This window comes from Hypomesus nipponensis, chromosome 20 (assembly GCF_054491055.1).
Source record: "Hypomesus nipponensis isolate SF chromosome 20, ASM5449105v1, whole genome shotgun sequence".
NCBI classification, from domain to species: Eukaryota; Metazoa; Chordata; class Actinopteri; order Osmeriformes; family Osmeridae; genus Hypomesus; species Hypomesus nipponensis.
The window spans coordinates 8,052,504-8,066,191 of NC_140380.1; the positions used below are offsets into that span (position 1 = coordinate 8,052,504).

At 49.8% G+C, this 13,688-nt stretch overlaps 1 protein-coding gene across 1 annotated transcript; it reads left to right on the forward strand.

Annotated features, from left to right (window-relative positions):
• Window positions 1–1,124: 1,124 nt before the first annotated feature.
• On the forward strand, window positions 1,125–11,938 carry kl (klotho). The gene is made up of 13 exons (XM_084684305.1): window positions 1,125–1,952; window positions 2,526–2,956; window positions 3,493–3,572; window positions 3,865–4,027; window positions 4,685–4,790; window positions 5,890–6,039; window positions 6,390–6,625; window positions 6,911–7,118; window positions 7,725–7,912; window positions 7,997–8,110; window positions 9,364–9,478; window positions 9,917–10,043; window positions 11,100–11,938. The coding sequence occupies exons 1-13, from the start codon at window positions 1,227–1,229 to the stop codon at window positions 11,432–11,434; spliced, it is 2,979 nt and encodes a 992-aa protein (XP_084540431.1). The 5' UTR covers window positions 1,125–1,226; the 3' UTR covers window positions 11,435–11,938.
• The last annotated feature ends 1,750 nt before the right edge of the window (window positions 11,939–13,688 follow it).

The following is a 13,688-nucleotide window of genomic DNA, read 5'->3' on the forward strand; positions in this document are numbered from 1 at the left end:
GGGCCGTTTACCTGTCCAACCCTTCAAGGCACCACACACACACACACACACAGGTAAGCCCACTGAGCCATAAACTACCCCCAAGGTCAAATGCGGTGGTATCAACCCCTGACACAAGGCCACCCTGGTAGCTTGGACTTGGATAAGTGAACCGGTTCAGACCAGATCTCCACGTGATTGTCCTCACCGCCCTCGAGGTCCTTACAGACGACGCCCCGTGACCCCAACATCATGGCTGCCACCACCCAAAAGGCCCCCATAGAACCTGGAGCAGGTGTGACGATAGATAACGCACCCCCCGCAACGTCCAACAGACATCCCCATCTGTGGATATTCATGGGGGGCCGTTCAGACCAACTGCCCCCATGGAGACAGCCGGACGCGTTGCCAGGCAACGTGGTGGGAAATCAGGAGGAGGACAGGTAATGCGATAAGCGTGTGGGTGACTCGCTTTGCATATCTGGCATCGCAGCCCCCCCCCTCCCCCGCCCCCCCGCCCATAAACCCCACCTGCCCTCCAGGCCGGGCGGAGATAAGCGGGGCCAGATGCAGATGTGAGTGCATGTGTCTTCGGCCCTGCCGCCTCCTCCCATGCCTGACGTGATGGAGTCTCCGTTGTTGTCGCCATCCATCTCTGGGCCTGGGTGTCATGGTGGAGGATGTGATTATTCACCTGCCCCCCAGCCGAGGCTGGGTTATAATGAGGGGGGTGGGGGAGGGGGGCATTATAAGACCATCGCATGACACCTGAGCCTCATCCTCTCCGCGTTACTATGGCAGCTTATTGAATTCACTGACGAATCAGTGACATTTGGTGATGTAACGTTAAGTAAATAGCTTTTTGAACTGATTATTGATGTAGAACCGCTTGTTTTGAAACCCGTACCTACTTAATACATATTTCCAAGTGCTTACCATTGCTGCAGGGACCTTGTGCCCTTGCTTCAAGAGAGATTGGTCATTTAAAGGTCTAACCGTGTGTTGTGCCTGGAAACCTGGACGCGTCAAGTGCTTTGGGTAATAATTGATGGATCTTCTTACTGGCCCAGAGCAGCGCTCTGGCGGGTACAGCTGGGTAGCCAACATAACACGCTTCAGTAAACGCAGCAGGTTGCTCAACAAAACTGGCATTTCAAATATTTTGCTTTTAAACCTAGCAGATTATAACGAATTTAGGCTTGTTTCACCTGTGTGAAGATAACTTATTTCGCTAGAAAGTGAGTGCAATGACTTTCCGTACTTTTTTGACACTTGTTGTCACTTTGTCTGAGTTTAGCAGCGCACTTGGAGGACCTGGCGACGGTTTGGGAACGTGGGACAGATTTAGCAAACTGCCTTATCCCGGCGACAAAGTTTTTCTCTATGATACCTTCCCCGAAAACTTCATGTGGGCCGTGGGAACGGCAGCTTATCAGGTGGAAGGGGCGTTTGAGAAAGACGGAAAAGGACTTTCCGTTTGGGATACCTTCACGCGCGGGGGGAGCCGAACACTTACCGGGGACGTTGGCAGCGACAGCTACCACAACATCCACGGCGACATTCGCGCGCTCAAGCAGCTCGGGGTCAGCCACTACAGATTCTCTCTCTCCTGGTCTCGGATATTTCCAAACGGAAGCCGCGGCAGTTATAACGAAATCGGTACCAATTACTACAAAACGCTCATTCGGAAACTGAAGGAAAACAGCGTGCAACCGGTGGTTACGCTCTATCATTGGGACTTACCGGACAACCTCCAGCGGACCTTCGGCGGATGGAGCAACCCTGCTCTTGTAGAACTTTTTAAAGATTACGCGGACTTTTGTTTCCAAACTTTTGGCGACGACGTGAAGTATTGGATCACGATAGACAACCCGTTTGTGGTTGCATGGCACGGCTACGGGACCGGGGTGTTCGCTCCTGGGATAAAGAATGACCCGGATTTACCATTTCAAGTTGGACACAACCTACTCAAGGTGATGGTCGGTTCCTGTCTAGTGTTTTAGGTGTCCAAGAGAATGTGCATATTTCATTACGCATTTGTATTCCTAATGTCCTTTTCTCCCCTCATTAATTATCTTTATTGTTAATACGGGGTATTTCCTGACATATTTAATCCCAATATCCACTAATGTAGGCTTCTCTCCATCTCATCGATTTTTCAATTTTTTCCCTTGTCCATCGATCCTTACCGCTCTTTCTCCTCTTCTCTATGCAAATGCATTCCCTTTGTCTGTCACGTCATGTCTTCTTCACCATCACCTCTCTCTCTTTCTCTCTCCCCATCTCCATCCATCAACTACCACCCTCTACAACACCTCCTCTCCCTGTCTCCTGTCTTTCACTCTCTCTCTCTTCTTCCATCCCCACCTCTCCCTCTCTCTCTCTTCCTTCCCCTCTTTCTCTCTCCACCCTTTTTCCCTCCCTCCCTCCCTCCCTCCCTCCCTCCCTCCCTCCCTCCCTCCCTCCCTCCCTCCCTCCCTCCCTCCCTCCCTCCCTCCCTCCCTCCCTCCCTCCCTCCCTCCCTCCCTCCCTCCCTCCCTCCCCAGGCTCACGCCGCAGCATGGCACCACTACGACCGCCACTACCGTCCCCGGCAGCGGGGCAAGCTCTCCATGGCGCTGGCCTCCCACTGGATCAAGCCAAGTCGCACCCGCCGCGAGAGCCTGGCCTCGTGCCAGTGCTCCCTGGACTTTGTCCTGGGCTGGTTTGCCCGGCCGCTCTTCACCGACGGAGACTACCCGCCCTGCATGAGGAGCCAGCTGGGCCGGCGGCTGCCCTCCTTCAGCCCCGCCGAGAGGGACCGGGTCAGGGGCACGGCCGACTTCTTCGCCCTCTCCCACGGCGCGGCGCTCAGCTTCCAGCTCATCAACGACAGCCTGAAGTTCCGTCAGCACGAGGACCTGGACCTGAGGATGCTGCTGTACTGGGTCAGCGCCGAGTACGACCACCCCCCCATCTTGGTGGTGGAGAGCGGATGGTAGGGGCCAGGCTTTCTCCTCTTCTCTATGCAAATGCATTCCCTTTGTCTGTCACCTCACATCTTCTTCACCATCTCCTCTCACTCTCTCTCTCTCTCTCTCTCTCTCTCTCTGTCTCTCTCTCTCTCTCTCTCTCTCTCTCTCTCTCTCTCTCTCTCTCTCTCTCTCTCTCTCTCTCTCTTCATCTCCATCCATCAACCACCACCCTCTACAACTCCCTGTCTCCTGTCTTTCACTTTCTCTCTCCCTTCTTCCCTCCCCACCTCTCCCTCTCTCTCTTCCTTCCCCTCCTCCTTCTCTCTCCACCTTTTCTTTCCCTCTCTCTCCCCTCCTCTCTCTCCACCCTCTCTTCCCCCTCCCTCCCTTCCTACTTCTCTGTCTCTCTCTTTCCCCCTCCCTCCCTCTCCCCCCAGGCTTGCCGTGGAGGGGTTTGCTATGGATGCGTTTTGTGTTCGCAGCCTAATACGGTTTTGTATTGTGGACAGTATAGTTGTGTGTGTACTTAAAATTTTTAGTTTTTGTCCTACTCCACCAGGTACGTCTTGGGAAAAACCAAGACCGAAGACTCCAAGCACATGTACTACCTCAAGAGGTTTATCGTGGGGGTGCTGAAATGTGAGTCGAGTAGAATGGCAAGTGTCCGTTACAGAGATTGTATGACTTGCAGGTATGTGAAAGTGGAGGCGAGTTTGATTCGCCTCACAAGTGGGGCCCTTGCAGGACTCGTGCATCTCTCCAGTTGCACTGAGTGAGACAAGGGTGACACAAATCAAGCGAGCCCAAGACACTAACAGAACCGTCGACGTGTACGACAGACGTGTACGATTAACGAACAATCTTCCCGTCGTCGCCTAACTGTCGCCTGGACTTCTCTGAACCCATTCCCGCTCCATCCCCGTTGCCGCAGCGATCAAGTACGACAAGGTGAACGTGATTGGCTACACGGCTTGGTCCCTGATCGACGGGTTCGAGTGGCACAGGGAGTACGGGATCCGGCGGGGGCTGTACTACGTGGACTTCAACACCCCCGACCTGAAGAGGGAGCCAAAGACCTCGGCCATCTTCTACAGGTCGGACTGGTCTTCATTTACATCACATTTGCATTACATGTATGCATTTAGGAGACGTTTTTATCCAAAGTGACTTCCAAGAGAGAGCATTACAAAAGTGCATCGGTCAGAGATCATACACAACGTTTATGTCAAAAACATTGCGGGTTGCTAAAACATCAAGCATACATTGTGAAAAGCTAATAAGTGCCAAAGGGAAGAAACATAAGAGCATGTAGTTAAACAAGTTACAATTAAACAACATGAACCTCAAAAAGTGCAAGAGTGTACCTGCAGGAAAGCAAGTCACAATAATATAATTCACAGCAAGTACAAGAAGTTAAATCAGTTACAACTAACCAACAAGAGCAACAAGTCCCTCAATAAGAGTCATTGTGTTACTGGAGGAAATAAACAAAACTAAGAATAGATCCAGCAAATCATTCCCAAGTACCCTTGTACTCCCGGAAGAAGTGTGTCTTTAGTCTTCATGCTATTGGATGCCAGTTGACAACACAGTCTATTGAGAATATATTGGGTGTAGTGCTATGTAGGTTTCTTTAACACTGGCTACATCATCCTCGTCATGATAACCATGATGATCAGAACGATCATCAGGATTATTCTCACCCTCTTCCCATTCGATTAACGAGTCATTTGATGGGTTGTGATTGACAGGAAGGTGATAGAGAGGAATGGTTTTCCCCAGCTGCCCGAGAACCGACCAGCCCGGGGCGTGTTCCCCTGCGGCTTCGCCTGGGGAGTCTCTGCCAACTCCATACAGGTGTGTGTGTGTGTGTGTGGGGGGGGGCTGTGTGTGTGTGTGGGTGTGTGTGCGTGGGTTGGGTGGTGTGTGTGGGGGGGTTTGTGTTTGTGGGTGTGTGTGTGGGTGGTTGGGTGTGTGAGAAATGTCAGGTGGCTGAGCGGTTAGGGAATGGGCTAGTAATCAGAAGGTTGCTGGTTTGATTCCCGGCCGTGCCAAATTACATTGTGTCCTTGGGCAAGACACTCTCTTTCTCCCCTCGGGGGAATGTCCCTGTACTTACTGTAAGTCGCTGTCAATAAGGGCGTCTGCTAAATGACTACAATGTAAATGTTCAGAACGTTCATTTACGCTTTGGACTATCCAAGAAGGCGTATGTGTTCCAAGAAAGTGCGGCTCACTGAGTTACTGTGTACATTCTACTGTCTGACAGTATGTACAGCTGACTCTAGATTTTGAGGAGAGAAATGATCCGGTTCAGCGCGCAGCACAGAGTCATGACAGGATTCTGGGTTAAAGTCCATGTTAGTGACACACACACTCATAGCGTGTCTCTTCAGCTGAACTTTGTATCACACACCACATAGACTCAAACAACTCCATTCCCTGAACAAAACAACAAGGGCCCAAAACCTGCTGTTTGTTTACCCCATTGGCCTTGATATATCTATATGTGTATGTGGGTGTGTGTACACAAGGGTTCCAGTTTGTTTACCCTCCCACTAATACATGGCTTCAACCCAAAGAGCTGACTGATGATGATAGACGGATAATCCATTCCTGACCTCAGTAACCACTTGAACTTGACCCGAGTTGGTGCTCTCTCCCCCATTCTCTCTCTCTCTCTCTCTCTCTCTCTCTCTCTCTCTCTCTCTCTCTCTCTCTCTCTCTCTCTCTCTCTCTCTCTCTCTCTCTCTCTCTCTCTCTCTCTCTCTCTCTCTCTCTCTCTCTCTCCCCTCTCTCTCTCTCTCTCTCTCTCTCTCTCTCCCCCACTCTCTCTCTCTCTCTCTCTCCACCCCCCTCTCTCCCCCTCTCTCCCCCTCTCTCCCCCTCTCTCTCTCTCCACCCACCTCTCCCCTACTCTCTCTCTCTCTCTATCCCCCTCTCTGCCGGAGGCTAGGTGGAGACCACCCCCACCCAGTTTGCAGACCCCAGTGTGTACATATGGAACATGTCCGGTAACGGAGAGCTGAAACGCCTGGAGGGCCACTCTGCCCTGCCCCTGCAACGCCGCCAGCACTGTGCTGACTTTTCCACCATCCGACAGCAGGTCTCTCTCCATCTCTGCCTGCCTGTCTACCTGTCTGTTTACCTGTCTGTCTGTCTACCTGCCTGTCTGTCTGTCTACCTGTCGGTCTGTCTGTCTGTCTGTCTGTCTACCTGCCTGTTTACCTGCCTGTCTGTCTACCTGTCTGTCTGTCTACCTGCCTGTCTGTCTCTCTACCTACCTGTCTGTCTGTCTGTCTATCTAACTGCCTGTCTGCCTGTCTGTCTGTCTTTCCGTCACACTTGTTGAATCTTCTTGTTGGTGCAAAACAAATCTGTAAAAAATCGTTCTCTCTATATTACCTTCCCCCTCCCCCTCCCTCTCTCTCTCCCCTCCCTCGCCCCTCTCCCCAGGTGGAGGAGATCCGCCGGGTGGGCGTCTCCCACTTCCACTTTTCCCTAAACTGGTCGTCCGTGGTGCCGTCGGGCTGGGCGGCGCGGCCCAACGCCTCCCTGCTCGCCTACTACCGCTGCTTCGCCCAACAGCTGCTGCGGGCTAACGTCACGCCCGTGGTCACCCTGTGGCACCACACCCGCCACCGCTCCAGCCTGCCCGCTCCCCTGGACGCCGCGGGCGGCTGGCTCAAAAGGTGGCGGTCCTACACGCACACACATACACACGCCTCCATGGATGCAGACTTCTTGTTCATTCTTTAGACACTTTTAGTAGTGCTTGTACAAGTAGTGCTTGTTGTAAGTACTTCAGGTAATCAAACTGTGCACAGTTCTAACTGCGTTTCAGTGGTTAGAGCCGGGAAAACGTGTTTCATTTACCAGACAAGGCAACAATAATCCCGTCGCCACAACTACAACACCACATGATCCTGATCCCAAAAAAATTATAAAAAAGTTCCCCGTTCCGCCGCGGTCTTCAGGAGCACGGCGGAGGCGTTTGCAGACTACGCCAGGCTGTGTTACCGGGAGCTGGGCGCCCACGTCAAGCTGTGGATCACCCTGAATGAGCCCAACGACGAGCGCGGGAGCCATGCCAACGGCTTCGAGGAGGGCCACCAGCTGCTGCGGGCGCACGCGCTGGCCTGGCGCGCCTACGACCAGGAGTTCAGACAGGCGCAGGGAGGACAGGTGGGGGCAGAGGACAGAGGGGGCAGGGAGGACAGATGGGGGCAGAAGACAGAGGGGGCAGGGAGGACAGAGGGGGCAGGGAGGACAGAGAGGGCAGGGAGGACAGAGAGGGCAGGGAGGACAGGTGAGGGCAGGGGACAGGTGGGGGCAGAGAGGACAGATGGGGGCAGAAGACAGAGGGGGCAGGGAGGACAGAGAGGGCAGGGAGGACAGAGAGGGCAGGGAGGACAGGTGAGGGCAGGGGACAGGTGAGGGCAGAGAGGACAGGTGAGGGCAGAGAGGACAGGTGAGGGCAGAGGACAGGTGGGGGCAGAAAGGACAGATGGGGGTAGAGAGGACAGATGGGGGCAGAGAGGACAGATGGGGGCAGAGAGGACAGGTGGGGCCAGAGAGGACAGGTGGGGGCAGGGAGGACAGGTGGGTGGCTTGCCAGTGTCTGGTGGGGGTTGCTTCGTGGCATTGCCGTGGAATGTTTCTTTTAGTTTCCCCTTGGTTGCTTATTTCATAGTGGCATCAAAGTGAGAGGAAACGCCTTTTTTTATCGTAATGACGCCCAATCATTGTACCTTCCTCTTCAAACTGTCCAATGACGTCTCGGCGTGGCAGGTGTCCCTGGTCCTGCACTTCGACTGGGTGGAGCCGGCGTTTTCCTTCAGCCGTGAGGACGTGGAACCGGCCAACCGGGTTCTAGACTTCCGGGTGGGCTGGTTCTCCGAGCCCATCTTCGGGAGCGGTGACTACCCTCCTGGGATGAGGAACTGGCTCAACCGACGCCACATCCCAGACCTCATCAGGTCAGGACCACCGCCGTCTGTTAACGTTCCGGAACGATCCGTCGCCATGACACAGGTAAACGTATAAACATTGTGTTGCCGTAGTTACCGCCTGCCGGTGTTCAGTGAGGAGGACAGGCAGCTGGTCAGAGGGACGTATGACTTCTTTGCCCTCAGCCACTTCAGCACTGAGCTGGTGACCCCCGCAGTAGAAGACAAGTAAGAGAACTACAATTACCATCCCTGCCACTGTTACTAGAACTACAACCACCATTACTGAGACTAGTGCTAGAACTACAATTTCCATCACCGCCAATGTTACCAGAACTACAACCACCATCACTGCGACAATTAATAGAGCTACATCCATAGACCATGGATGTTCAAATTATGTTATTATGAGATTATTTTAATAATGTATTAATTTAGCAGCTGTTTTTAACCAAAGCAACATTCAAAACAGGAGGATTTGAATCTGTGACATCTTGATCTGTCATCTCATGCTCTAACCACTGAGCTCAACCTAACTGAGTTTTTACAGCTTACAATCAACCACTCATTTGTGAAACACACCTGGCAATCATTTACATTGATTGGCAATAAGATCATATGACCAATACCAACTATCCAGATTAATTAGACCTAATGCAACAATTACCAGGATAGAAACGGTTAGCAGATCTAGCTGTAACATTGAGTCTATGGGAAACCAAGTCCTCAAAACAGACAGAGCAGCAACAGACTGCTCGTTTTAGATCTATAAGTGCTTTCACAATTCAATGGGTCACAGCATTAAGCCTATCTGGGCTTGAAGATTTGTTTGCAGATAGACTCAATGTTAGAGATTGATCTGCTTACTGTTTCTATCCTGATGATGGTTGCATTAGATATCATTTATCTGGATATGTGGTCTTCACAGAGCCGGCCCGAGGCATAAGCTAACTAAGCGGCTGCTTAGGGCCTCTGTGGCCACCAGAGGGCGCCCAAGAGCACATGAAGTTACAGCTTAATTTTAAAATTATATATATTATATATATATATAAGGCGTCACCAAGGGGCCCCCCAAATCAATTCTGCTTAAGGCCCCATCAAGGCTTGGGCCGGCCCTGGGGCCTCAGATTACATGGCACACATGCTTAACCACTAAGCTACCAGCGCCCTGAGAAAACTCAAACTATTTGAGAATACATCCTTAAAGTAAAGTGTGATGATTTTAAAGAAACACACGATTGAAGCCAGACATGGGATTCAAACCCATGTCTTTACAGAAAGGCCTCAGATTACATGGCACACATGCTTAACCACTAAGCTACCAGGTAATGAGCAGGAAATTCAGTGTCAAACAGAAGTGTTTGTATTCTCCCCCCATTTCTTTCCCTCCTGTGAAGTGCATTGTCTTGCCTCCTGGTATGAAATGCGCTATATAAATAAAGCTTGATTTGATTTGAAGCCATGCTTCCCCATGCCCACAGATACACCTACACCCCCATCCTGGAGATCCAGCAAATGACCGACACCACGTGGATCCCGTCACCGCGACCCAACGCCCCCGTGGTGCCCTGGGGCCTGAGGAAGACCCTGAACTGGGTGAGAGCACCAGACCACACCCCTCTGACCTCCACATCCTCAAGATGAGACACAGGGAGAGAGAGAGAGAGAGAGAATGGGAGAGAGGGAGAGAGAGAGAGAGAGAGACAGAGAGACAGAGAGAGAGAGAGAGGGAGAGAGAGAGAGAGAGAGAGAGAGAGAGAGAGAGAGAGAGAGAGAGAATGGGAGAGAGAATGGGAGAGAGAATGGGAGAGAGAATGGGAGAGAGAATGGGAGAGAGAATGGGAAAGGGAGGGATAGGGGAGAAAGAAAGAGAGAAGAAAACAAAGAGAAAAAAAAAAAAAGAAGATAGCGATAAAAGAAAGGGAAAAAAACATGCAAATGAATTAATTGAGAGAATGCATTGATTGATTGATGTACAGACAGACAGACAGATGATGGAACGTGTAGATAACTCCTCCCCCTTCCTGAGTCCAGGTGCAGGAGCACTACAGTGGCGTGCCCGTCTACGTGATGGCCAACGGCGTCCAAGAAGACCCGGTGCGTTTCAAGGACAGTCTGAGAGTCTACTACCTCTACAACTACATCAATGAAGCCCTGAAAGGTGGAGCTCTAAGAGCTGCTGCACACTCTGAACACAGACTGGAACTGAATGTCAGTACGCTTGTGTACTGAGTATTCCTGTCTGGGTCTGAAAACAGTTACGTTATAACACCTGTGATTTGAGAATGATTTCTCTTTGGCCTTGCGGTATATTTGTGAGTTCCCATGCAATAGGTTTGTGGTTTGATACCCATCTTAACCTAGCCTGGTCCTAACCAGACCCTCGTACATTTCATTTGTACAGAGGGTCTGGGATATCTCGATTGACAAACGTTAACTTCCTTGAAGGCGGGTCCTCTGTTGAAGTTTAAAACTGTTGGATCCGCCCAGAGCCACTCTGATTTGCCATAACCAATCGCAAGCGTTCGCCTTAGCCAACTCCTTCACCACTACTGTAACAGAGCCAGCTGCCGTAGCTGGAAAATCAAACTTTTACCGAACCCAGTGGGGAGGAGGGCCACAACATCATGGCCACCAACACAACTCAGCAAGGAATGTTTTTGCTCTGGTTTTAACCTATATTCGGCAGCGTTGCCACAACAGCAGAATAATTTCGCTCGCATCTTTCTCCGCCACCATTACTGAACTACTCAAACAAGTGGACGACATTAACGTCATCGTTCTCAGCCACTCCCTCTGTTCGCTGATTGGACCTACACATTTTTTTTCTCTGGAAACCGACTTCAGAGCCGATATCCCAGACCTAGTACAGAAGCAAAATCCAAATTGAGCGGAAGTACCTAGGAGGGCAGAGCCAGGCTAATCTTAACCCACCTGTTTCATAAACCTGCTCTACCCCTCTGCTATTCTGATCACTCTTGCTAGTTTTTCTACATTAATTATTAGACAAGCCTAAAGCTCACTGACTCCTGTAATCGTCAGCTGACCAATCACACACGTGAACACACACACTTGGACACAACCACACATACACTCTAAATTCCCTGTATGTTCATGACCACTAGATGGCAGTATTTCTCTACACTTCAACAGCACAGAGTTGGTACCTATCCAGTCACTTCTCTTCCTGTCTGTTTCCTCCTCCTGTCTCTCTCAGCCTACACTCTAGATGGGGTGAACCTGAAGGGCTACTTCGCCTACGCCCTCAACGACCAGCGAGACCCAGGCTTTGGCCTGTACGGCCACGTCCAGGACGAGCCCATCGTCAAGGCCTCGCTGTCCCACTACCGCAACATCATCCAGCACCACGGCTTCCCAGAGGAGGGGGCCCTGGCCCAGCAGTGCCCCAGCCAGCCCCCACCCTGCCTGGGCTGCCAAGTCCTCACCAAGAGGCCCGTGGTGGGCTTCCTCTCTCTGGTGGGCTCTGGAGTCCTGCTCACACTGGGGCTCATTATCTACTACGCAGCCAAAAGACACAAACCCTATTATTAACACTGAGGACGAGGACTGTTTATTATACTGTTAAATGTTATAGATATATGCTATAGATATGTGTTTTGCCCCTTATAAGTGCTTACAGAGCCCACTTTGATAACCCTTCTCCATGAACAGTGCACTTGTTCAAATACGATCTTACCTTCTCAGAGTTTAGAGCTCTGGATTCATATAGAATTCCTTTGTACACTCTAGGACACCTATTGAAATGGCACAAGAAAAAAGCAAAGAGCTGAACAGTATAACATCTACCAGTAGTTCTGTAAAAAAAACATTTATGTCCACACATTTGGAAGGAAATAGGCAGGAGTCAGACAGTAGTTTGTCATCGCCATTTTACTAATAGTCTCTAATAGGGGGGTACAGCATGGCAATGATACATACTTCAATACACCCCACTTTCTGCACTGGGTATAAAATACATAAACAATAGTGAAAATGTTATTCTCTGGTAATGGTTTGTCTTATGTAAATTATGAATAAATGTGGATTGGACTGTGACTGTCAAATGATTTGTGCTAACATGCCCATATTACTAGTGATCTGTCCTGTTGAACAGGTGCACATATTGTTAACATGGTATCTCACTATAATGTACTGTCACGGCCACAGCCGTGCCCCCCTGTTGTTTTTGGTTTTGCCCTGTCCTAGTGTTTCCCTGTCATTGTCTTCTCCTGTGTCTCGTTGTCGTTAGCGTCATTGTGTCCACCTGTGTCTTGTTTGTTTCTGTGTATGTAGGTTTCTGTTTTGTGTCCAGTCTTGGTCTTGTCATTGCTGCTAACTGTCTGCGTGTGAGGACCCTTCTGTGTCCCGTTTTTCATTAGTAAACCTCTGTTCTTGCAATGCCACGTTTGGGTCCTACCCCTCCACACACCCTGACATGTACTATGTATTTGGATCCAGAACAGAAAGCACATTAGTATGTAAATATTTCATTGAATGGGATTCCAACTTTTCAATTTCAACTTGTTGCTATAATTGGTGCTAATACTGTCAAAGGCTTTAACACTACAATCAGTTATTTCTTACTTTCAATTTGTTATGTTGAAATAGGACAATAATATCAATGTGTTTAGCATATATTTTTTTTATCCAAAGTAACATACAGGGGGAGATTCAAACCTGTACTTGGAACGAAACCTCACTGCAATGGCAGGTTTGAATTTTAAAAAGACTTTGTCATACAGCACCAAACCCATTTTGCAAAGGTCTTAGCTTTTAGGTTAATTTATGTAAGTTTGACACATTTCTGGCAACCTTTATCTGATATATTGACCTTTGAACCCTTGCCAGGGGTCACCTTTAAAGCCCTAGATTTCAGTGATTAAAAGAGCTACTAAAAGTCAAGTTATGTTTTGGTGGCACATCGTCCTGGTGAACAGAGGGAGGACATGCAAACTTCACACAGAAAGGCTAGATAGATAACCCACCTGAGCACAGGTAGGCCTCAAGAGGGAATCGAAATCAGAGCCTTCTTGCTGTGAGGCAACAGCATAAACCACAGTTAGGGAGTTATTAACTTTAATTGAACCCATCTTAAAGACACATTGATGCCAAGGAAAATGGCTTCACGAGAGAACTTTCCTTTTCCATGGAACTGTGACATGGCTTGGGGGGTGTTGAATCAAAGACAAATACCACACCCTCTTTTGGTTCATTCCTTCATCACTGGCACTGGTTTTTAGAGGATCATGTCCTGAAGGGATGCGATCGAAGCCATCCTGCAGTTAAAGAGTTTCTAACTTGTAATGGAAAGTATCTGCCATCTAGGTACATCTGTGATGTCAGTCTGTTCGTTCTGCAACTCTTTCACTGTCTGAGTTAAAAGAAGGTGAGAAGATGCTGGGATTCATGTTACTTTGACTGTAACAAAGAAAACAGCAGCGACATCATCATCATGTTTGGACAGACCCTGGCTCTATGTCAACCACTTCCAGCGAAGTCCAGCCCCTATCGACGATGATTGATGTATCCAGGAGAGGGTTAGGCATGTGCACACACACACACACACACACAGACAAGAACTTTCTGATTCCATGGAAGCAGGACCTGGCTGTATGGGAGTGTTAAATGTACGTGTCAGATGGCTGAGCGGTGAGGGAGTCAGGCTAGTAATCAGAAGGTTGCCGGATCGATGGACTGGTTTTTAAAGAAACATGTTCTGCAGTGATGCCAATCGTGGCCATTCAGTAGTTACAGAAACATTTATACCAAGGAAAAGGGCTTCACACGAGAACTTTACCTGTCCATG